At 47.1% G+C, this 25,103-nt stretch overlaps 6 protein-coding genes across 6 annotated transcripts; 4 read left to right on the forward strand and 2 right to left on the reverse strand.

Annotated features, from left to right (window-relative positions):
- Positions 1-977: 977 nt before the first annotated feature.
- Positions 978-3,557, forward strand: UA08_00546 (Vesicular-fusion protein sec18; the record flags this gene model as incomplete). Its single annotated transcript, XM_020260364.1, has 3 exons — positions 978-1,216; positions 1,295-1,607; positions 1,674-3,557. 3 exons carry the CDS (start codon positions 978-980, stop codon positions 3,555-3,557), a joined length of 2,436 nt encoding a protein of 811 aa, XP_020124408.1.
- Positions 3,558-4,342: 785 nt separating this feature from the next.
- Positions 4,343-4,624, forward strand: UA08_00547 (hypothetical protein; the record flags this gene model as incomplete). The annotated part of the gene is made up of 2 exons (XM_020260365.1): positions 4,343-4,397; positions 4,467-4,624. Coding segments are annotated over 2 exons (213 nt in total), but the record flags the coding sequence as incomplete, so codon positions are not given.
- Positions 4,625-15,449: 10,825 nt separating this feature from the next.
- On the forward strand, positions 15,450-16,133 carry UA08_00548 (hypothetical protein; the record flags this gene model as incomplete). The annotated part of the gene is made up of 1 exon (XM_020260366.1): positions 15,450-16,133. A coding segment is annotated over one exon (684 nt), but the record flags the coding sequence as incomplete, so codon positions are not given.
- Positions 16,134-16,710: 577 nt separating this feature from the next.
- UA08_00549 (hypothetical protein) lies at positions 16,711-17,720 on the reverse strand (the record flags this gene model as incomplete). The annotated part of the gene is made up of 4 exons (XM_020260367.1): positions 16,711-17,283; positions 17,341-17,441; positions 17,500-17,630; positions 17,704-17,720. The coding sequence occupies 4 exons, from the start codon at positions 17,718-17,720 to the stop codon at positions 16,711-16,713; spliced, it is 822 nt and encodes a 273-aa protein (XP_020124784.1).
- Positions 17,721-18,291: 571 nt separating this feature from the next.
- On the forward strand, positions 18,292-20,481 carry UA08_00550 (hypothetical protein; the record flags this gene model as incomplete). Its single annotated transcript, XM_020260369.1, has 1 exon — positions 18,292-20,481. The coding sequence occupies one exon, from the start codon at positions 18,292-18,294 to the stop codon at positions 20,479-20,481; it is 2,190 nt and encodes a 729-aa protein (XP_020124260.1).
- A 569-nt stretch (positions 20,482-21,050) lies between these two features.
- Positions 21,051-23,686, reverse strand: UA08_00551 (hypothetical protein; the record flags this gene model as incomplete). The annotated part of the gene is made up of 5 exons (XM_020260370.1): positions 21,051-22,191; positions 22,251-22,341; positions 22,398-22,532; positions 22,588-22,853; positions 22,914-23,686. The coding sequence occupies 5 exons, from the start codon at positions 23,684-23,686 to the stop codon at positions 21,051-21,053; spliced, it is 2,406 nt and encodes an 801-aa protein (XP_020124259.1).
- Positions 23,687-25,103: the final 1,417 nt, after the last annotated feature.

Here is a 25,103-nt window from a genome sequence, read left to right on the forward strand (position 1 = left end):
GGCTGCGTATAACTGTGGTTCCTCTACGGCTACCCCCATGCTTGTTTTCCTTTGTTACTTTGGCCTCTGGTTTTTCTCTTTACGATAACGTTGGTACCCCCTGACTTGGTTGCAAATTCTGGCCCCCCTTGCGCCGCCCCCCCGCCTCTCTATATTTGTTCGTGTATATGGTTTAACCTATGTTTCTTCTGCCGTCTGCTTCTTATGCCAACATGAGAGCTCAAAGACCAACGCGGGTTACTTGAGCACATCATTTGAAGTTTGCAATCCATCCTTTCTAGACAGTGTTGTTTCGGGTATGGAAAATGGGTGAATAGGCGTTTTGCGTCCAAAGTACCAGCTACTAATGGACATTTTTTTGTTTCTTTTCCTTCTCTTTCCCCCTTTTGTCCTTTTTGTCCTGCTTGCTGGTGTCTCGTTCACAGCTATTTAGAGATTGCGGGCGAGCTCCAACGGTGTCGCATGAAATCGACATTCTATATCACCGTTTATAATTGAAGATAAGACAAATAGTTATTGAGAGAACTTTGGAAATATGATTATGGAGGAAATAAATCCAGCGCAGTTGACTGTACTAGGGAATTGGGATAAGAGAAAGGTACCCGAGTATCTCAGCATAGACGCAGTAGTGGAGCGGAAGAATGATTATCCGTGGACTGCGCCACCAAGGCCCGCAGAGGCATCGATGGAGGCGGTGACATAACAAGCAGTTGCATGGTTCACTAAACTGAAACTACAACAACTCACATAGGTGGCTTCTACTCCTCATAATTCTGCGAATCCTGAAACCGATCAACGTCGCAGAAAGTATCTGACAACATCCTATCTTATTCAAATAGGGGGAGTCACTACCAGTTGCCTTACAAGCTACACGAATTCCGAGCCCTCATCTTACATACATATCGAAACTGTTTCAACACTCGAATCACCACCTCCGTTAACTGAGAGGACAAATCAACGATTCTATTAAACGTGAAATGTTCAACCGCAATAATGTCCCCTTCGCAGCAAGGCCCAATCCTGGACCCGACCCGCGAAGGACTGGCTACGACCCTGTAATGGGGGATCCTAATCGCGGGGGTTACGGAGGAGGTCCGCCACCTCCGCAGCGAGGACCACCACAAGGTGCAAGGAGGCCAGTTAACGACGCTGCGGGAGCGACCTGGTCGTTGCGCTCAGAGAAGAGTCCGAATACTCTTTATACATATGGAAATCTGTAAGATGGGGTTGGACAATTGGAATTCTTCTTTTTCTCTATTACAGTTATGCTGACAATATTCCTTTTTTTAAACAGGGTAGCCGTTTCTCCTGCGGATTTCCCTCCTCAAGCCTTTGGACGCGACTTTTACCTACTAGTTAATGACTACTACGTCCTATCTGCGCGGCCTCTTGATGGCTTCCCACAAGGGTACATTGGTTTCTCGGAGCGGCAGCGAATGTGGGCTAGGATCGCCGTTACAGATTCTGTGAGAGCACAGATTTACAACCCATTCACTCAGGAGAGAAAGGCCTATCTCGGCTCGAGTGATGTCGAGGTGGGTTTCGCCGGGAAATCTAGGACAGAAGAGCCGTACGACCAGGGTGAACTGGCAAATGCTGTCATTGAGGTGTGTCAAAGCTCGTTCATATATTCAGACCTTTGTGTGCGTTGTGATGTTTCTGACTGGAAGTAGAAATTCAAAGACCAGATTTTGGCACCGGGCCAAAAAGTGCTGATGGACCATCGGGGTATTCCTCTTTCTTTGACTATAAAGACTGTCGAGTTGATAGACTTGATGTCCGAGAAGCAAGCCCAACCATCGGAAGGCGGCGTTGCAACTGATCCTACAGCGCGAGGCATTCTTACCCCTCATACACTTCTCAACTTTTACAAAGATGCAAAGAGCGGAATCAATTTGAAAGCTTCTGACCGCAGGCCTGCCGCCAACTCCATCATCCGACCGGATTTCAAGTTCGAGGATATGGGCATCGGCGGCTTGGATGCGGAATTTAGCACAATTTTTCGTCGAGCCTTTGCGTCGCGGATCTTCCCGCCTGGTTTAATCAACAAATTGGGTATACAGCATGTTAAGGGTATTCTTCTATATGGAGTTCCCGGAACAGGAAAGACATTAATTGCCCGGCAGATTGGTAAAATGCTGAATGCTCGAGAACCCAAGATCATCAACGGTCCAGAAGTGCTTAATAAATATGTCGGCCAGTCAGAAGAAAATATTCGAAAAATGTTTGCCGATGCTGAAAAGGAATACAAGGAGAAAGGAGACGAGAGTGCGTTGCATATCATCATTTTTGACGAACTTGATGCCGTCTGCAAACAGCGTGGCAGCGGAGCTGGTGGTGGCACTGGTGTTGGTGATAGCGTCGTCAATCAATTGCTTTCGAAACTTGACGGAGTTGACCAGCTCAACAATATTCTCTTGATTGGTATGACGAATAGGAAGGACATGATCGACGATGCCTTGTTGCGACCTGGTCGTTTGGAAGTTCACATGGAAATCGGCTTGCCAGATGAGAAGGGTCGCGCTCAAATCCTGAAAATTCACACTCAAAAGATGAGGGATAACAATGTGATGGAACCTGATGTCAATTTGGTGGAACTCGCGCAGCTAACGAAGAATTACTCGGGTGCTGAAATTTCCGGACTTGTGAAGGCTGCAACCTCGTTTGCCTTCAATAGGCACGTCAAGCCCGATACGGTGGCCGGTATTAAGGAGGATGTTTCCAACTTGAAAGTTCGACGAGACGATTTCCTAAATGCTCTTGATGAAGTCAAACCGGCCTTTGGTGTGGCGGAGGAGCAGCTTAGTGACTGCGTTCAGCAGGGTATCATCCATTATTCCCCCAGAGTGCTTGAAATCCTGAAAGAAGGAAACCTGTTTGTGCAACAGGTCGGTGCAGAAGGCGGAACCCCTCTATTCTCAGTCTTATTCCATGGCCCTCCGGCAAGTGGTAAGACTGCGCTTGCGGCACGAATAGCCATAGACTCGGGCTACCCATTCATTCGGCTTATTAGCCCGGAAGACATGGTTGGCTTCAGCGAGACAGCGAAAATTCAGCATATAACAAAGATCTTCATGGACGCGTACAAGAGTCGCACCAGTATTGTAGTTGTTGACAACATTGAGCGAATAATCGACTGGGTTCCCATTGGCCCTCGCTTCAGCAACTCTGTGCTTCAAACTTTGATGGTTTTCACTAGGAAGGCTCCTGCGAATGGACGCCGTCTCTTGATTCTAGCGACTACCACAGAGCGCGCCCTACTCAAAGATCTAGATATGTACAGCTCGTTCAATGCCGACATCGAGGTCCCAACAGTCAGCACATACGATGAGCTGCGGCATATCCTAGGGACCTCTGAATCATTCACACCGGAGGAGGTTGACAGAATTCTTGGAAGCATCTATAGCATTGAAGATGACCAGAAGATCGGTGTGGGAGTCAAGAAGATCTTGCTGGGGATTGAGACGGCCAAACAGGATGTTGACAAGGCAGGCCGTTTTGCAAACGTGATTAATCGGTTGATAGACCAGGATAGAAAGGTTCCCGCCTTTTCATGATTGTTGATTTGATGCAGGCTCATTCCACGCCGGCGGTTCAATGTATCAAGGAAGAATTAGTGGTTTCATCTTAGAATTTTGTCAATTGCTGACAACTATCACTAGCAAAGTCCTTTTGTTAACAAACGTAGTATACTGCCTGTATTGGGAAGAAAGGCAATGCTGCAATTCCCCCAAGTTGATTGGCTGCTACATAGCATGTGCCTATATGGAGTACACCGCAAACACATTTCTGATTGGACAGCGGCTAATTTTCCCCTTCCGTAAACAACGCCTGCCGCGCGACTAAGTGGAGTTCCGCGCCGGAGAAATAATGTTCCCCAGAATTACTCTAATTGGCATAGCGCTCTGTACATAGGCTCGTCGATTGCCCGCAAGTCTAGGCGTGATCTTTCGCGCAGGCCTAGCTCCATTGCTTTTGCAAGTTACTCACTCAAGTTATTTTGCGCAGACGACAACCTTCCTTTGTTTTCTCTAATTTCTGTCTTTATTACTTGGTATTATTTCTTCTACCTATCTCTTTTCTTTTCAGATAGGACGTTTTATGAGCGGTCTACTTCCTTAACGAAATCTTTCTATCCACTCTTTCTCTACGAAGCGTCAGGCTTGCGCGATCTTCTACCACAGGACTGTACCCTGTGCATGCCATATGAATTACGACCATTAAAAGTCATTGCGACCTCACCAGAGCATGCCGGCCCGTAGGCCTGGCATTTGAATGGACAAAGCTTGCACAACTCGAGTCAACAGCAAATTGATCTCTCGGCCTTCCTCTGGTCGCGACCATGGCGGAGTCGAAAATCGACATTTTCGTGGAGAAGCTTGGGGATGAGAAATGGGGTATGGAATTGACCAACTATTACTGATGTTGAAAATTATTGCTGACACTTGAATGCTTTGGATTGCCAGAAATCGCGAGGAGAGCAAATGTCGCTGTGGAACTTAGAGATTCGATTGAAAGCCTCTGTTCCGGGTCCAGCTATCCCATCTTCCTTACCAAGCTATGGCCTGTTTTCAAGAAAGTCCTCAAGGGCGAGCCGGTGTTCATAAACACGTCCTTCGACCATGTAAGAAAGCTTCGAAGTCCTTTGGTCATTATGTGAAGGAAGGATCTTACTAAGATATTTCCATGTTGTTCAGAAACTGCGGAATGCCGTTTTTGAAACCTTGCATCGCCTTCCAACAGCTTCTCCTGATGTCGAGCCCTACGCCATTGACATGGTAGATACGTTGATGCAGCTCGTGAGGGTCGAAAATGAAGAAAATGCAGTGTTGTGTATGAAAACCATTATGGACCTCGTGCGGAATCAAGTCAAGGCAACAGCTCCCCGAGTACAGCCTTTTCTTGAACTTATTCAAGAAATGTTCCAAGGTATGGAAGAAGTTGTACGGGATACTTTCGATACTCCAATTCAAGGAACAACACCTGGTGTGCCTCCCACCGGCGTTGTGCCTTCCACACCGGGGGCTGCCTCTCAGAATTTTCAATCACCAAGACCATCCTCCCCCAGCACGTCGGTCACAGACCTGGGTCCGGATCAGCAGCAGGCGAACCACCACTTGCAAAAGGGTATGCAGTCTTTCAAGGTGTTGGCAGAATGTCCTATCATTGTTGTTTCGATTTTCCAGGCACATCGTACCACTGTGAATGCCAACGTGAAATTATTCGTCCCTCTTATCAAGAGTATTCTCCTCCTACAAGCTAAGCCTCAGGAGCGAGCACATGCCGAAGCCCATGCGCAAGGGAAGCTGTTCACCGGTGTGTGCAAGGAAATCAAGAATCGAGCCGCTTTTGGGGAATTTATCACTGCTCAAGTGAAGACCATGAGTTTCCTGGCTTACCTTCTCCGCATATACGCACAGCATTTACAGGATTTTTTACCCAGTCTCCCAAATGTCGTCGTTCGCTTGTTGCAGGATTGCCCACGTGAAAAGTCTAGTGCCAGGAAGGAGCTTCTCGTTGCCATCCGTCATATCATCAATTTTAATTATCGAAAGATTTTCTTGGCCACGATTGACCAGCTCTTGGATGAGAGGACTCTTATCGGAGACGGGTTGACGGTTTACGAGACCATGCGGCCTCTCGCGTACAGCATGCTTGCTGATTTAATCCATCATGTGCGAGATCACCTCTCGAGGAATCAAATACGCAAGACTGTGGAGGTGTATACGAAGAATCTACACGACGAGTTTCCCGGAACCAGCTTTCAGACTATGAGTGCCAAGTTACTATTGAACATGGCCGAAAAAATATCCAAGCTAGAAGACAAACAAGATGCGCGATATTACCTTATCATGATTCTGGATGCCATCGGTGATAAATTTGCTGCCATGAATTACCAGTTCGAGAACGCAGTCAAGGTGTCCCGCGCAAACCGCAACCGCAGCGATTCAACCCCCGAGAACTATCTGGCTGATCGGGATACTCCTCCAGACTGGGATGAAATTGACATTTTCACAGCTGTTCCCATCAAGACTTCCAACCCGCGGGATCGAGGCGGTGATCCAGTTTCCGACAACCTGTTTCTCTTCAAGAACCTCATCAATGGGTTGAAGAATATTTTCCACCAATTGAAGAACTGCAACCCAACTCATATACAAATAGATCCCAGCAACACACCGATCAATTGGCCAGAAGTTTCATATGGGTACAATGCTGAGGAGGTCAAAGTCATTAAGAAACTGTTCCATGAAGGTGCTCGCGTATTTCGATATTACGGTGTTGACCAGCCTCCGCCTGACATCAACTACTCCTCCTCGTTTGAGTATCTTGCAAGTCAGTATACGGCTCCCATGGGTACCCAGGAGAAAGAGCTTCTTGAGAGCTTCGGAACGGTCTTTCATTGCATCGACACAGCTGCCTTCCACGAAGTTTTTCATAGCGAGATACCATATCTTCATGAACTCATGTTTGAGCACCCTGCCCTCATTCATCTACCGCAATTTTTCCTCGCAAGTGAAGCAACTTCACCCGCCTTTTCTGGGATGGTACTCCAGTACCTAATGGATCGCATTCATGAAGTTGGAACATCTGATATGGCAAAAGCCAAGATTTTGCTGAGAATGTTCAAGCTATCTTTCATGGCTGTCACTCTCTTCTCAAATCAAAACGAGCAGGTTCTCTATCCTCACGTTACGAAGATAGTTACGAAATGTATTGAGTTGTCTGTGACCGCGGAGGAGCCTATGAATTATTTCCTTTTGCTACGTTCACTGTTCCGCAGCATTGGAGGTGGAAGATTCGAGTTATTATACAAAGAGCTCCTTCCGCTACTAGAAATGCTTTTGGAAACCTTTAACAATCTTCTTCTCGGCGCTCGGAAACCTCAAGAACGAGATCTCTATGTTGAGTTAACTTTGACTGTGCCGGCACGTCTAAGTCATCTTCTTCCCCATCTCAGTCATCTGATGCGCCCAATCGTGGTTGCTCTGCGAGCAGACTCGGATTTGGTAGGCCAGGGTCTACGAACACTCGAATTGTGCGTGGATAATCTGACAGCCGATTACTTGGATCCCATAATGGCGCCAATAATGGACGAGCTGATGACGGCCCTGTGGGATCATCTACGGCCACATCCTTACAGCCATTTCCATTCTCATACAACGATGCGCATACTTGGTAAACTAGGTGGTCGCAACCGTAAATTTCTGAACCACCCGCCAGAGCTCTCCTTTAAGCAATTCGCAGATGAAGTTCCAAGCTTTGATGTCAGGTTAATTGGACCAAACGAGAAACGTCCTTTCCCAATCGAAATCGGGGTTGATGTAGCCTATGCGAAACTTTTGGAGAATCCAAAGACACCCGCAGCCAAGGCTTCGGACGCATATTACAAACAGCAAGCCTTCCGTATGCTTAGCTCGCAACTGAAACTCTACATTGGTTATGACAATTTGCCTGACGATTTGGCATCTCTCATTCGGCTTCAGGCCGATGATCTCCTGGAGAATAAAATATCAGGACCCATCGACATACTAGACAAGTCAGAGAGATCCAGTTCCATTCCCAAGAAACTGGCGCAAGAGGAGAGTTTGAAGAAGCTTATGAAGGCGTGCTTTTTTGCTACTACCATTCCCGATCTCCAGCAGACCGCAAGTGCTTTTGTTGCAGACATCTGTCGTCATATCGTTGTTGTCGAAGTCGGTCGAGCATTTGCACAGGCTAGACATGCCCGGCGACCTTTTGATGTGAATAGTGGCGAAGGCCCTGTTTATCTGGATTCCCGTTTGCTGGCTAATGTTATTGTTGATTGTCTATCTTCTGATAACCCCCAGATGCGAGACTCTTCCAAAAAGGCAATGGAAGTTATCAAAGAGACTGCTGCCATTATTTTTGGCGGTTCAGATAAAGCATCCAAGTTACCATTTTGGCAACATCTTGGCCGTGTATTCTGTCATAGCTGTCACAGCGAGGAATGGTTTACCAAGTCTGGAGGTAGTCTGGGAATCCATCTTTTAGCTACCGAGTTAGGTCTGGGCGATAGCTGGCTCTTTGAGCGACAAACTGAGTTCGTTCGTGCTTTAATGTATGTCATCAAAGACACGCCGCCCGACCTTCCTGCAAGCACTCGCATCAGAGCACAGGGGACCCTGGAACTCATCCTCAGGCGCTGCAATAAGGGAATATCAGTAGATGATGTGAAGAACGAGAAAGCCCGTCTCTACACGCTGTGTGGTTTTTTCATTTATGAGCTGTCGCATATGAATAAACACGTTCGGGAAACCTCACAGAAATCATTCTCCACTCTCGCAGAAGTTCTTGGCTGCGAGATGCATGAGCTTATGTATCCTGTTAGGGATCGTCTGCTTCAGTCCATTTTCAACAAACCTCTTCGGGCCCTACCATTTCCTGTGCAGATTGGTTTCATTGACGCTATTACCTTCTGCTTAAGCCTCCATAAGAACATTGTTGTTTTTAACGACGCCCTCAATCGCTTGATGTTGGAATCACTAGCCCTTGCTGACGCCGAGGACGAGTCCCTAGCTCCAAAGCCGAATGAATTTAAAAATGCAGAAATGATTGTCAATCTACGGGTAGCATGCCTTCGCCTGCTTTCAATGGCTATGAGTTTCCCTGAATTTGGCGCTGGGGCAAATGCTAGTAGTCGCAGTCGTGTCATTTCTGTCTTCTTCAAATCTCTGTATTCGAAATCTCCAGAGATTATTGAAGCTGCAAATGCTGGGTTACGTGATGTGCTCACACAGACGAATAAGCTGCCCAAAGATCTTCTTCAAAATGGTCTTCGTCCAATTCTCATGAACCTCCAGGACCCAAAGCGTTTGACTGTGGCTGGACTCGATGGCCTGGCTAGACTTTTAACACTCCTGACCAATTATTTCAAAGTTGAGATTGGTCAGCGTCTTCTGGAACATATGAAGGTTATTGCAGATGATGCTACATTGCAAAAGGTTTCTTTCAACCTCGTTGAGCAGAATCCGGCGATGAAGATTGTGGCTTCAATTTTCAACATCTTTCATCTTCTCCCTCCCGCAGCCACCACGTTTATGGAAAACCTGGTTAACAGAGTTCTCGATCTGGAGGATAAATTGCGACGAACATCGAATAGTCCTTTCCGAAAGCCCCTCGTGAAGTACCTCAATCGTTATCCCAAGGAAAGCTGGGCATTCTTTCAACAGCGTTTTGGTGATGAGCGCTATGGGCGATTCTTCGGTCAGGTCTTAGCCGATCCTGATAGCGCAGTGCTTCGATCCGCCGTGGTTGCAGATACTGAAGGCTTTATCAATGCTACCTTTGGCAGTGAAACGACTGATGGAAAAAACACAGCAGCTATCAATGCAATCCATATCGTTCATTCGATCAGTATACATGAAACAACGAAGAAATGGCTTGTGACCCAGAGTAGCCTGCGCCCAAAGTTACTTAGTACTGGGCGAGATCTTGAGACTAAATTGAGGAATGATAAGCTCCCAGCAAGTGAGCGATTGAGAGTCGAACAGGCTGAGGACCAGTTGATGGAAGTTTTCACTATTTATCTCGCTAATTCACTTCAAGACCTTGATTTCTTGTTTGAGGTCATTAACGGCCTCTCCGCTGACGAGTTGAAGCGGACTCTTGCATTCCCCAAGTTCATATACAAGCACATCATTACCAATGAGTCCATCGATTACAGGCGATCTGTCATCATGAGGTGTCTAGACCTTTACGGGCAGCGGACATCCTCACAAAGGATAAAGACATATGCATTCCATAATCTTGTTAATCCCATATTTGCAATGGATGTCAAGACAACATGGAACAGCCCGCAAAACATCCCCAAGCTGATGGATAAAAGTATGACAGAATCAATCCAGAACCGTTTGTGGCGACCACAGGTTGGGGATATCGCGGAAGAATCAAACCAGCCTGGCGTGGATCATTCACGCATGGAGCTTCTGCAGCTATCCGCTTTGTTGATCAAATATCACCATCAAACGGTCCAGGAGTCTCGCAAAGACATTATCAAATTTGCCTGGAATTACATTCGTCTTGAAGACATCATCAACAAATACGGTGCATACGTGCTAATAAGCTACTTCATCGCCCATTACGAAACTCCTTTTAAGATCGTCACCCAGATCTATGTGGCTTTACTGAGAGCCCATCAGAACGAAGGAAAAGCACTCGTGACCCAGGCCCTTGATGTCCTCGCGCCCATTTTACCCACGAGAATCTCAGCAGTTAATCAGAATACCCAACAGGTCACTGATCCTAGATACCCGCTCTGGGCTAAGTGGCCTCGCCGTATCCTGGCGGAAGAGACAGCAAATTTACAGCAAGTCATGAGTATCTTTCAGTTTTTAGTGCGGCAGCCCGATCTCTTTTATGAATCTCGAGAGCACTTCGTGCCCCTTATTGTGCCGTCGTTGAGTAAAATCGCTGCCCCGCCAAATCCTCCAAGTGAGAGCAAGAAGCTAGCACTTAATCTTATTGGACTCATTTGGCACTGGGAGGAGAAAAGGGTTCGTGGAGGTAGCTCTGGAAGTGTTGCGTCAGACTCGCCAAACTCCAAAAAGCGCAAACTCGATGAAATACAAGCCGATTCGCCTTCGCTAGCAACCAGAACAGAATACAGTGTCTCACCAGAGTTGCGAGCTGGTCTCATCAAGTACCTTATCACATTTATCACAACACTCCCCGAGCGGTTCCCTGTTCCAGCTTTCCGACTTCGAGAGTTGTCTTCATCGAAACCCCAGGCTCCCGTTACTACGGGAGACATGATTAAGAGATCGATGCAGCTGTTGACAAATTTCCTTCAGCCTGAGTTTTGGGGTGATTTGGATATTGACTTGTACACCAAAATTACTGAGCCAATACTTGCTGGTGAGAAAGCTGATAAACCCGACGAAAAGCACATCACAAGCATGATCAATACATTGCAAGTGCTCCGTGTCCTCATTGCGTACAAATCAGATGAATGGATTCTCAACAAGGTTCCATTGTTACAGAGGCTCTTCGATAAGCCATTGCGTTCAGACAATCCGGAAATCCAAGACTGCTTGCATAGCACTGAAGAGGACACTGAATCTTCTTCAAAACTTCCATCTCCGATCAAGCGTATCTTGGATGCCCTTCCTGAAGATCAGCCAGAAGAGGAAGATGCCATGGATGTGGATAGCCCTCCTTCAGAATTTGTGACCTACCTGTCTGGAATTGCTACCGAGGGACTTTCGGGTAACAACTACGTCTCTAGCTTGAACATTTTGTGGACTTTATCTTCTAGCAGGCCTGCAGAGATGGATACTCATATTCCTCAAGTGATGAAGGCATTCTCTCAAAAGTTGGCTAAAGAACATGTTGCCGCTTATGCTACCAATCAAGCCCCTGGGCAGCATACCGGAAATAAACAGGGTGAGAATGGCGCCCCGGATCAACAGGAATTCGAGCTAGGTGTCGATCTTATACTCAAGACAATTGATGTGATTTCCATACGGATGTCTAACCTTGGTGACCAACGCCGGCCATTCCTCAGTGTTCTTGCTCAACTCGTAGAGCGGTCACAGAACATTAAACTCTGTACTAAGGTTCTTGGAATGGTCGAATCCTGGATTTTCCACTCCACAGAGTCATGGCCAACCCTCAAGGAGAAAACTGCTGTTCTGCACAAGATGTTGCTCTTCGAAACCCGTCCGGATCAAACGATGCTCAAGAAATTCCTCAATCTGGTCATTCGCATCTACGAGGATTCCAAAATAACACGAACCGAACTCACGGTTAGATTGGAACATGCCTTTTTAATTGGCACCCGGGCACAAGATGTGGAGATGAGGAGTCGTTTTATCACCATTTTTGATAAGAGCTTAACTCGCACAGCAAGTTCTCGGCTTAGCTATGTTCTGACATCACAAAATTGGGATACACTTGCCGATTCATTTTGGCTAGCACAAGCTTCACATCTTGTTATGGGTTCTGTGGACATGAATACGCCTGCTCGGCTGCTTCCCGATGATTTAACGGTCTACCCCATATCGTTCCTCTTCAGTGCTGTGGAACAAGACAGCCGAAAAGCAGATGTAATGGTTGATGGCCAATTGGAGAATCTTGTTGCTGAGTGCAAGCGCTTCACGGCTGAACTGGGAGATGTGAGAACCAGAGATTTACTTGAGCCTCTTTGTCAGCTTCAACATACCGATCCCAAGACGTCATACAAATTATGGACTACCTTGTTCTCCACTGTTTGGTCAACACTTTCTAAAGATGAACGCATCGATTTAGAAAAGGGGATGGTCACCCTCATCACTCGCGAGTATCACCAGAGACAAATAGACAAGCGACCAAACGTTGTTCAGGCCCTTCTGGAGGGAGCTGTACGAGCTAAACCTCGATTCAAGGTTCCGCCACACGTTATGAAGTTCCTGAGTCGGACGTACGATGCGTGGTATACATCCGCCGTTTATCTAGAGGAATCTGCGAACCAACCAACCATTGATACTCCGGTAGTGCGAGAAAGCAATCTAGACGCGCTTGTTGAAATTTTTGCCGGGCTTCAGGAGGACGATTTTTTTTATGGTACTTGGCGACGGCGATGCAAATTCGTGGAAACTAATGCTGCTTTGTCTTACGAGCAGCACGGCATGTGGGACAAAGCTCAGCAATTATACGAGAATGCCCAGATCAAGGCCCGCTCGGGTGCCATGCCGTTCTCACAGGGAGAATATTACCTTTGGGAAGACCATTGGCTCATCTGTGCCCAAAAACTTCAACAATGGGAAATCCTGAGTGATTTTGCCAAGCACGAGAACCTGAATGATCTTCTGCTTGAGGCTGCATGGAGAAACATCGAGAACTGGCAGAGTGAAACCAATCGCGAGCAATTGGACTCTCTTATCAAATCTGTATCTGACGCTCCTACTCCACGTCGCACATTCTTCCAAGCTTTTATGTCCTTGCTCAACTTTCACCTCAAGAAAGATGGCATTCAAGAATTCAACAATATCTGCGACGAATCTATTCAATTGTCGATTCGAAAATGGCATCAGCTACCGAAGAGGATAACCAATGCTCATATTCCAATTATGCAGCATTTCCAACAGCTTGTCGAACTTCATGATGCCAGTGTCATTTGCAATAGTCTGTCTCAGACAAATGAACGGAATTTGGACACTAAATCAGCTGAATTGAAGCTTCTGTTGGGTACTTGGCGTGACCGGCTTCCAAATGTTTGGGATGATATCAACGCTTGGCAGGATTTGGTAACATGGCGCCAACATATCTTCCAATTGATAAACGCCACTTACCTTGGACTTCTGCCGCCCCAAACGAACAATGTTGCAAGCAATTCTTACGCCTACCGGGGTTATCACGAAACTGCTTGGATCATTAATCGATTTGCTCATGTGGCCCGTAAACACCAGATGCCAGAGGTTTGCATCAACCAGCTCAGCCGGATCTATACTTTGCCAAATATTGAAATCCAGGAAGCCTTCTTGAAGCTGCGGGAGCAAGCTAAGTGTCATTATCAGAATCCGAAGGAGCTCACCAGTGGTCTCGATGTCATCAACAACACCAATCTGAATTATTTCGGTGCGCAGCAGAAAGCCGAATTTTACAGCCTCAAGGGAATGTTCTTGGCGAAACTGAACCACGTGGATGAAGCCAATGACTCGTTTGGGGTTGCTTTGTATTATGATTTGAAGCTCGCAAAAGCGTGGGCAGAATGGGGCCAATACAATGATCAACGCTTTAAAGCGGACCCAACTGACTACGAGCTAGCTGGTAACGCTGTCAGCTGTTACCTCGAAGCTGCTGGACTATACAAGAACGCTAAATCCAGGAAGCTGCTCAGCCGTATTCTTTGGTTGCTGAGTCTTGACAACGAAGAAGGCCGTGTCTCCAATGCCTTTGAAAATTTCAAGGGTGATACTCCAGTGTGGTATTGGATCACGTTTATTCCACAACTTCTCACCAGCCTTAGCCGTCGAGAAGCTCGCTTATGCAAGGCAGTATTGGTTAAGATTGCCAAGCTTTATCCACAGGCCTTGTTCTTCTTGCTTCGTACGAATAGGGAAGATATGATGAGCATCAAGAAAACGCAAGATGCAAAGCAAGAAAAGCTTAACCGAGCTAAGCAGCAAGCTTCACCCAATGTCAAAGTGGAACCTTCCAATGTTGCCAGACCTGGAACCGCTCCTGGTGAAGAGAATTCACAGGCTTCGCCTGCTGTACCTAACAGTGCTACTCCGCAGAATGCGAATGCACAGCAAAATGGCCAGGCCAATGCACAACCTCCAGCACAAGCTCAGAACCAGAGTCAAACGCAGTCTGCTGGCCAGGCTCAGAGTCCCGCACAAGGACAAGGTCAAGCACAATCCCAGCCACAGACTCAGCCACAGACTCAGGGACAACCACAAGGCCAACAGCAGCCTCAAATCCAGGCACAAGCACCGGTCCAGAATTCAAATCAACCCTTAAATACCGGAGAACCAGAAAAGGAACCCCTCAAGAAGCCATGGGAATACTCTGAAGAGATAATGGCAGGCTTGAAGACGGCCTTTCCGCTCTTGGCACTGTCGATGGAGACTATGGTCGATCAAATCCAGAAGAACTTCAAATGTCCCCCTGATGAAGACGCTCATCGTCTAATTGTGGCGTTGTTGAATGACGGTCTTGCATATGTAGGCCGCACACCTGCGGCATACGCTCAAGATTTCAAGCTACCGCCTGCCACGGAAGCTAACATCACTCGATTCGCAGAGACCATATTACCAGCGCATATTCGTAAATCATTCGAAGCCGACTTTGTGGTTAAGAAAATCACAATGTTCGAGTATGTGCAGAAGCTGCGACGGTGGCGCGACAAATTTGAGGAAAAACTTGATCGCCGTCCTCAGTCCCAGTTCCTTGAAGCATACTCACCACATCTCAGCGAATTCAGGTTTTTGAAGTTCGAAGAGGTGGAGGTCCCTGGACAATATCTTCTACACAAAGACAAGAATCAAGACTTTGTCCATATTGATCGCTTCCTACCAGACGTTGACTTGGTTCGTGGTATTGGTGTCTGTCATCGTCGTCTCAAAATTCGTGGCCACGATGGTAGCATTCATCCTTTCGCTGTGCAACATCCTGCAGCTCGTCACTGTCGTCGCGAAGAGCGCATTCTGCAACTTTTCCGCATCTTCAACGGTATTCTTTCTAAGCGCAAGGAAAGTAGGCGCCGCAATCTTTATTTCCATTTGCCGCTCATGGTCCCTATTGCTCCTCACATTCGTCTGGTCCGTGACGATCCTTCCTACATTTCCATGCAAGGTATCTATGAAGATTATTGCAGACGGGAGGGCATCAATAAAGACGAACCTGTGCTCTTTACAATGGAGAAGATGCGTGGACTTGCCGAGATGAAACAGAGTGTAAGCTCCTCTAACCCCCCTCTCGGCAATACAACTACTAATGTATTGCAGCGTTCTCTCGAGCAGCAACAAGTTCTAAGAACAGAGATTCTTACTGCCATTCAAGAGAAATGGGCGCCTAGTACGATCATGCTTGACTACTTCCAGCAGACGTACCCTAATTATGCCGACTTCTGGCTCTTCCGTCGCCAATTCTCATATCAGTATGCTGCAATTTGTTTCATGACCTATGTCATGCACATTGGCAATCGGTATCCAAATAAGATCTCTATCTCTCGGGCTACGGGTGATATCTGGGGTTCTGAATTGATCCCTAGCATCAATCCAAACAAGGCATTCTTCTTCAACCCAGAGCAGGTTCCTTTCCGTCTAACTCCGAATATCCAAACCTTGATGGGACCTATCGCTACTGAGGGTGTTTTCGCCTGTGCTCTAATGGCTATTGCTCGCTGTCTCACAGAGCCGCGCCATGAATTGGAGCAACAGCTCAGTCTCTTCGTGCGCGAGGAGATGATCTTTTGGGCCACAGCTCATCATCGTGGCAATGTTACTGAGAACCAGCTGCGTGAGCTGGTTCAGAGCAACAGTGGCATTATTGTCAACCGTGCTGTCAGTCTGGCTAGTCCCCCGGAGGGCAATCTTCCCGCCAACCAGACTACGATCGACCTTATCTCGAAGGCTGTCAATCCCCAATCTTTGGCTTCTGCCGATGCCCTTTGGATGCCGTATTTGTAATTGTGTCATTTGTTTCTCGATGAAAAGGCAATGGCGTTTCTGTCAACGATTCAATCTTTTCCATACAAGGTTTTGGGGCTTTAGGGGGGTGCGGTTTCATTTTACCATCACGCTTAAAATCATGTGGAGAGCTTAATGTTTCTCAGAGTTGGGCTGTCTATTTTCTTTTTCGAAGTCTTCCTCATTCAGCAACGGCGCTAGGGGAAATTGTCATAATGGCGGGTTTTGCTTGTGAATTTTTTTCTCTTGTCTGCAGATTTTTGTGTTATTTTGTACGCTTTTTTCTTCAATGTGTATGTCTAGTTGAATCAGAGTCCAATCCAATTCCTATTTACGCGTTTCCCGTGGATTTTGCCTTGATCATTAAGTCAACTACCTGAAGAATGTCTATCGACTTCGAAGTATAACCCTAGAGCATATATCTTTTTTCTATGTCGCTTGTCAGGGAAGTAGTCTCCAAGTGCCTACCTCAGTAGGTATTCCTGGTGCCTATTTTAAAATGGGTCGCTAAGAAAACATAGATGGCAAACCCAAGGCGGGCCATAAAACTAATTATTAATTATATATATAATCACTCTCAAATCAGCGCCGGTTTCCTCTTGATGCCCAGCCCCGCAGAAAAGGGCTTTTTCGGTTTCTTCACTTTCGCAAAGGATACTGCTGGAGCTGGGGCTTCATCTGCCTTCCCAGTCGTGCTATTCGACTCCTCGTCTTCAACCAACCGTTTGACCTTCTCGCCCGTTGAAGTCATGAACGCTCGGCGGGCAGCCTCTTCATCCTCCCTTTCAGCCTGCAAGCGAGCTTCCTCGGCATCATCTTGCACATGTGACAACGCAATTTCCTCTCCGAGAGCCTCGCCTCTTTCAATACGTGCGTTCCTCGTTCGAATTTCATCAAGGGCATCGGCAACAGCCATCTCGCGTTTCGAGTCTAGCATCTTCTCTTCAAGTTCCGCCATCTTATCACGTTCAAGTTGTTCGCGCTCTTCGTTTTCCTCGCGCTCCAAGCGATCTAAGGTTTCTTGTTCGGTTTCATTTTGATTGTCGGCATTATTATCTCTCCAGGGCTCGAAATTGCGCTTGGCCCCGCGTTCACAAACGTAGTCCATGTTCTTGGGGTCGGTTTTGAATGTAATTTCGCCGGAACATCTCTGGATTCTCAGTTAGATACCACGTAGCACGTTATAAGGGAGAAAAAGCAGGCCTACCGTGCAGCGTATATAAAAGCGGTATATTGTGATAGATAGATATTTTTCTTCCGTTGTCTCTTTCCGGGCATTGAACTTTCGACCTTTGTAGATGTATTCACCTAGAGGATATGGTTAGCATATAACGCGGCAACAGTAGATCAATAGGTCAAATCATACCACAACTGGTGCAACGCATCGAGAAGGGTGCCATCAAGCGGACAGTGAGCAGCTTTTGTTTCGCACCAGGAACCTTTTTCACCCGACTGATGGCCGATGGATCGAAATCCGGTGGGTAGTACTTCGTTAACCTGGAAACATGTTAGCCATTTTTTCTTTCTGAGATGATCAGGGCGGAATGAATGGATTGAAGAGACGGCATACACTTTACGCTCAGACATTGTGTGGAGTCTTAAAGTCGCTAGATTATGTAGAATTAATGTAGAACCGCAGCAATGTCGTAGAGCTAACGTGGTTGGGAGATTTCAGGCAAGATGTCGCGAGAGTGGACGAGGTGAAGTTTTGGTGGCGGAATCTGGGAAGTTGATTGATTGATCGATAGGCTGCCCGGCGATAAGCAGACTGCCGCCTGAGGCTAACAACCTAAAACAGCCGCGCGGGCCAATCGAATTGTTTATCAAAAGAACGTCCCGCGTCGCGCTTGGAATAAGAAATATTACTCTTGACCTCGCTCGACGTCGTCACTGACGTTCTGAAGGCATTTCTTCATTCTCGCATTGCAAGTCAACACTGTGAATGCCTTTGCAAGCGCGCTCAGAGTCTATGCTATTTTCCCTCCCCGCCTGCTCTCACGTTCAAGCGCAACCCGACAGACATGGAGAAGTTCCTGCGTAGCTGGCGCCAGGATGCTTTGAATCGGGGACAACATGACTCTGCCATATATATTGGAGACAAGGTTTTGGCCTTGACAAGTATTATTTCTTCCTGGCCTCTTTGTTCCACAATCCACTAATGTTGCGGATTACGACAGACAGCGATGCCGACGCCTTCTGGCTTGCACAGGTGCATTTCAACAACAACAATTATACCCGAGCATTGGCTCTGCTTTCTCGAAAAGATCTTGTATCGCGAAGCACATCATGCAAATACCTGGCCGCTCATTGTTACATCAAACAAAACAAATTCGAAGCTGCCCTCAATATTCTCGGAGAACAGAATCCGACCCACCTCATTAGCTCTGCAAACCATAGCCGACGTAAAATACAGCACCTGAACGGACATAGCCACGTCACTCTTAGGAACGGGAAAACAACTTCGTCCAGATTGGACCGCGCGGATAGGAGTGAGGAACGAGACCGAGAAGATGCGAATAACTTGCGTTTTGAGGCGGCCATGTGCTATTTACGCGGACTTTGCTACGCAAAACAGAATGCATTTGATCGCGCCCGCGACTGCTATAAGGACGCAGTGAGGATAGATATTCAATGCTTCGAGGCCTTTGATCAGCTCATGAAGAATTCGCTTATGTCTCCGGCGGAAGAGCTTGAATTTTTGGAGTCTTTAGACTTTGACACTATTTCGGTGCCGTCCGATCCATCAAGGTCACAAGAAGCCGCGCATTTTGTGAAAATGCTGTATACTACAAGGCTCTCGAAATATACCTCGCCTTCGACGCTTTCCAATGCTACCGAGACGCTTTCTACACACTACAATCTTTCCAACAACCCCGATATCCTCCTTTCACGTGCCGAGGCACTATATACACAATGCCGTTTTGTCGAAGCTTTGGAGCTTACATCTTCTATTCTTACGACTCCGGAGACGGGGGCTGTGACGACCGACGTCTCGGTTGTCCCTGGGCAGAACCTCGGCCATTCACCCGCTGTTTACCCTTTGCATCTTGCATGTCTTTACGAGACCGGTGCTGTCAATGCTTTATTCTTGCTCGCGCATACGTTAGCCGATAATGCGCCGGAAGAATCGTATACATACCTAGCCATTGGGGTGTATTATCTTTCGGTGGCCAAAATCGCGGAGGCGCGACGTTTCTTCTCCAAAGCTTCCCTCCTAGATCCTCATTCAGCACCAGCTTGGATTGGATTTGCTCACACTTTCGCTGCTGAGGGCGAGCATGACCAAGCAATCGCTGCTTACAGCACCGCAGCACGGTTATTTCAGGGCAGTCATCTGCCACAGTTGTTTTTGGGAATGCAACATTTAGCCTTGAATAACATGTCACTTGCGCACGAGTACCTATGCGCTGCATATTCCATGTCCTCAGGGTCACCATCAGGCTCCCTGACAACCATTCCAAACATGCCCTCCAGCGGACTGCCGTCACTCGGTGGCGATCCCTTGGTTCTCAATGAATTGGGCGTTGTCCTCTATCACCAATCCCATCTCGAATCGGCAGCAGATTTGTTTCGTCAGGCACTGGCACTGGCAAATTCACTACAATGTGATCCGGGGGCATGGGTGGCCACGCGGGCTAATTTAGGGCATGCTCTGCGGCGCATGGGTAACCTCAACGAAGCTCTTGCCGAATTCGATGAGTGCGTGAGAGTCGGTGCAGGAGGTGGTACCACAGGCTACGGTGCTGCAATAGGGGGCGTTGCTGCTACGTCGGCGGGTGTGGCAGGATACGAAGATCGCGGATTGATTGGTTCGCTTCACACTTCGCGTGGGCTTATCTATCTACAGCAAGGACGAACACTAGAAGCTGTTACCGTGTTACATGAAGCTGTGCGGGTTCTCGGAGTAAGCGGTGGCGATGCAGCGGGTGGTGCCGGTATCGCAGGCACTATTTTGTCTCGTGCGTTGGAACTATGGTCTCTTGAAGGCCGAGGCAAAGATGTTCGAGCCGGGAACAGTGGACGCCAAAAGAGGGAGGCATTGGCACGGACGAGGGAAGAACCTTTCGAAGACAGCTGGACAGATAACGTTGTTCATGCCGGTGGCACTTCTGAGGAAAATGTTGAGATGGAGCTAGATGAGCATGCGAAAGGTCTTCTAGGCATTGCCTTGACTAGAGTACGACCTCAACGCGCCGGCAAAAGGCCTCAGAGACCACAAGTTGAGCACCCACAAGAGATGGAACTTGAAGAACCTGCTGAGCGAAGTAGACGAGGGAATTCGCAATTGCCCCCTAGTCGGCGCAGTCCAACACGTCGAGTACAGCCTAGGCGTGCTGACGATGTTTGATTGTTACGGTTTTCCTATTGCATATACTTATTTGTTTTTCTCTTGCATTTCGTTCTCTTTTATATTTGCATTGGGAGCGAGAAGCGGTGGCGCATTGGATTTACTACGAAATTCTTGTCTGTTCTTTTGGGCGGCGGAATGTGATACAGGCAGTTGCATATTCATAAGCCCACGAATAGGCCTGGTGCACAAAATAATCCTAGTACTAGTGCATTCAGGTATTGAGGGGTGATTGGGCATTTGTGATACTTAGTACTTAGGCACCCAAATAATGAGAAAGATACGCATGACGCTGTGTATTGACTAAACCATCCGAGCTTGAACAGATAATTCTGCAAATATTTTCATGATAAATCCACTGAGAGAATGCCCATAGCAATAAAGCTAGGAGAAAAAAGAGTCATGAAAAACAGATCAATAACGCCGTGTGACTCCATTGGGTCTATGCACAAATCTGGTCCATAATATATTCGAGAAGTATACTGTAAAGTCCAACTCCGAAAACCAAAATATGCCAATAGTCGTGTATCAAAGGCAGGAAAAAGAAATATTAGAGGCGTATAGCATGCTTAGCCCCATAGCGGAGGATGAATATATTCTGCAGCCCGATCTAGAAGGTTGGGATAAGTCCAATCCCCGCTACTGGAGCTTTCAGGAGTCGGGGGAGGTAGTGATCCCATATTCGGCGTATATGCAGAAGCAGTCACTGACAAATTACGTGTATATGCCGATTGTGGCGGGGCCGTCTGCGAGTCTGGTTGTCCGTAGGTGCCCGTGCTACTGCCAGGTTGAGCGCCGTATGTGCTGAAAGCTAGGTTCATTTTCTGCAAAGCGCGAAGAGATCGTATGAGTGGCTTTGCCCATTGCGCTTGCGTGTCCATCACAATATTCGCGGGTATTGATGCCATTTGCGGCCCTTGATATGAGTCTGATAATGACAAGTGAGCTTTGGTAATCCCATGAATAATGTCAATTTGCGGATAGCCTGCGGCCATTCTATAGTTCGCATTTTCTGGGGACGTCATACTTTCAACTCCTGGGGCTGCAGCAGCGACAGTGGTTTCAGTCGTCTGAAACTCTCCTTCGGCACTGGCACGTTCAGATATTATGATTTCAAGTTCGTGCAAGAGGTCTCTGACTTTCGGCTCAGTCTTTCCCTCATCAATCACTGCAAGAAGAAATGCACAACTGATTGCGCGTTGCAAGGTGATCCAGGCTCGCGAGCCATGAGTGCTAAACGAGTGAAGCTCGATATAAGACTCCACTGTACCGATGAGGCTTTCCACACAGTCGCGACGCACTATAGGTAAAAGGGGATCGTTTTTGTCCGCTTCGGCTTTGAGTGCTGGCCTGCAAAGTTCTGAGGTAATATAAGATGAGTGTACCTTTAGTGCGAGTCTTTGTAGGTGATCCATCGACGTCAGGCAGTGTTTACGGTCTCGCAAGTGGGGAGAGGCATCTGCGAGCATCTTCTGAATCCGTTGTTTGTATATCTGTATTGTCTTGAAACTCATGTGAAAATGAGGCGTCAGCATACGCCCGCGTACAACCTCTAGAGTCAATGATATGATCCTGCACATCGTTTCAAAGTAGTCACGATCTCCAGGTTTGGATTCGGGCCTGTCAGATATTTCAGGTTGGCTAACCGCGACAGTAGATGGTCGGTCATAGGAGAGTGAGAAATGGCTATCCTGCCATGCCATGGACCACCTTGAAAATAGGAAAACATTAGTACTGTTGATCGTTAACTGAAGATTGATAAAACACACCAAATATGTTGTCGCGTGTACTGCTCGAATGGCTCAAACCGATTGGAATCGACATGAAGTCCCAAAGCTAGCCCCATACGGAGCGTCATCCCTTATAGAGAGTAAGTGCTAAGCATATTTAAAATATTACAGATGGATATATCGTACCTAGCAGCACATAAGAGACGCCGGGGTTCATGTTATATGAAAGAACGTTTCCAATTATCAAAAGCGTTTTCATTGCTTCGATAGTAGGTTGCGAGACGAAATTGCACATGCGAAGACACTGGTAGGAGCAGCAGACTGCATGCAATTAGTACGATAAGAACAATATAATATCTGTCGCGAGATAGCTTACCATAAACCTGAGATGTAAGTTCTCGCTCTTTTCCAGGAAGATCCGAAGATTGACAGCCAGATGCTAGAACGGCAAAGAGTAGCCCTATGAATGCCAAATTCATGCCAAAGGGGGGCTCGGAAAGCCCCCGATCGTCACCTGTCTTTAAAACGCTTCCAGCTGCAGCTCTATTCTGTAAAAATGTCTGCAAATTCTTTTCGAACCCAGGCACGTCGACTAATACTGGATAAAGAGTACCAGCGATATCTCTATAATAGTAAAAAAATCTAGGAAGACTGTTAGCTTGTGATTCATATTATACCATAAGAGCGAATTTCAGGACTAACTCTTTGATTTGATCATCGTTTGGCAGGGCACTGCAAACTGCATTCACATCGAACGATGATGTATCCGAGGACCACAGATCCACGAAGGGGTATGTAGCGGTTTCGTTATCGAGGCCTAATTTTGGGAGGATGCCACCTTCAAGAAGTGCCTGCGCTTGAAGGGAACCGGATTTATTGAGAATGTATGCTAATACCGATCGCGATCCAAGATGCACAGTGCCTTCGCCGTACGTATGCGTGGTATGGATACCCTCGGCCTCAGGAGACGTAGGCTCCGCATCAGCGTTTCGATTACTGGTTGAGGCTGTGCTAGTCGAGGGGCGTCCATCAATTTGTTCCAGCCCGCTTCTCAAGCTGGTTATTGCTTGTTCCATTTCCTTCAACTTGTTGCAAACGTTGTCCCAGTGCTCTCGAGGTACCGAAATGCGTCCACCCAAATCACGTTCTGCGGGAACTGTTTCTGAAGGCTCTGGTCTGATGGGCACGCCTATGGTTTCGATTGTCGTGGGAATATTACTATCCGATGGTTCATCGTTCATCAGGTGCCCCAAATAAGATGTAGCTGCTTGTCGTTTTTTGGACGGGCGCTCATAAGAGCAAAGATCTGCATGATCACGCTTAACACAGCCGTCGCAAGGCAGGTTACGATCGCATTTCACCTTCCTGGTATGGCACGGATAACAAGCCTTTGGTTCTCGCGCCTTGCGTTTCGTCCGAATGATGGCGTCTATTTGGGACTGTGGCAATTCGGAAACCGAGGAAGACTGAGACATATTCACTCCTCTGGCCGCACTAGGGGCGAGAGAATCGGATGGCGCATAGAAAGTAGCCATGAACAGTGGGCGATTGTGACTACGTACTGCGCGAGATATCGGAATTCAGATTCAAGATTGCTTGCTATCAACGAGTGTTTGTTTCAGGTATTGACTGGACATATAGAAGTACGCTTGATCATATTGAAGCGCTGAAATCGCAGAGCACAATTGATATCGAGTGATCGAGACGCGAGAATGAAAGCGAGAGAGAGAGAGAGAGAGCAATTGAACGTGCTTGCCATGGCGGACCTCGAAAGTCGAAACCTTGGAAGGCAGTTTGCAGCCGGGTGGGGCGCCTGGCTACAACACGGATTCTGATTGGAGGGAGGAGCCGTAGAATTTGCTGAGATGGGGCTACCGCATTCGGGTATGTTGTGTACTATGTTGGGTTAGACTACCCGATCTGCCACCGCCTTCAGGGCTATGACATATCCCATCTTTCTTTCTTCATCTTCATGGCTGATACAAATTCGTAAACAGTGCAATGAACGATCACAGAGTGCTCATCAAACGGGTTTCTATTGTTCTACATCTAAACCCGCCCGGCGCAGTCGGTGTGAATGACTAGACTTTAAGGGCGTTGTTTGTTGGAATCCCCATTTTGGAACATCAACTCTTGTATGTATGATGCACGAAGACTATGCATAACAAAAGAAAAAAAAAAGAGGAAGAAGAAGAAGAATAGAGGAAGAAAGGAGAAAGAAAGGAAAAGAGAAGAGAAAAGAAAGAAGAATCATTATCAGATCGTGCAGTCTCTTCTGATTGGCCTGTGCTTATACTCGTACGACAAAACTTACTTCGTAATCAGGATTAGCTCTGTCTAAGTACTTGACTACTACCGTTTACAGAACTTCCTATGACATGGAAGTTTGGCACAGACTACGTAGGTTAAGAGTATGCCCGCCATCTTGAATGGCGGCCAATAGTGCTGCAATGTATTTTCACAATTCGGGTGTGTGATTATCCGGTTACATCGCGTACTCAAATTCCTTCATGCTCCGTAGCTCACAGGCGAACGTATACTCTGTTAGGCAGATTCCTGCCTAGAACGTGAAAACGGAAGTAGCATGTAACTATGGATATTTATAATATCTTATAAATCCAGGATCTGGCGTCATAAGCCACGTTTTTGGTAAAAGTTTTCATTCACAATGGAGTTGCTAGAATTGTTCTATTTGTTTTACTACTAAGGGACTCATCTAGACTGGGTAGATGAATTAACTCAAATCCTACTTTTAAGCTGTAAAAGTTGCTCTCCTTGTGTCTCTTTTTTTTGCATTCATCGTCACCATACGATAGATGGGCCTACATAGGTACTTTAAGTACACACAAGAACCTCAGAAGACGTCATCAACATCTGCAGACTGCTATAAGA

Source organism: Talaromyces atroroseus (genome assembly GCF_001907595.1).
Source record: "Talaromyces atroroseus strain IBT 11181 chromosome Unknown scaffold_0, whole genome shotgun sequence".
NCBI lineage: Eukaryota > Fungi > Ascomycota > Eurotiomycetes > Eurotiales > Trichocomaceae > Talaromyces > Talaromyces atroroseus.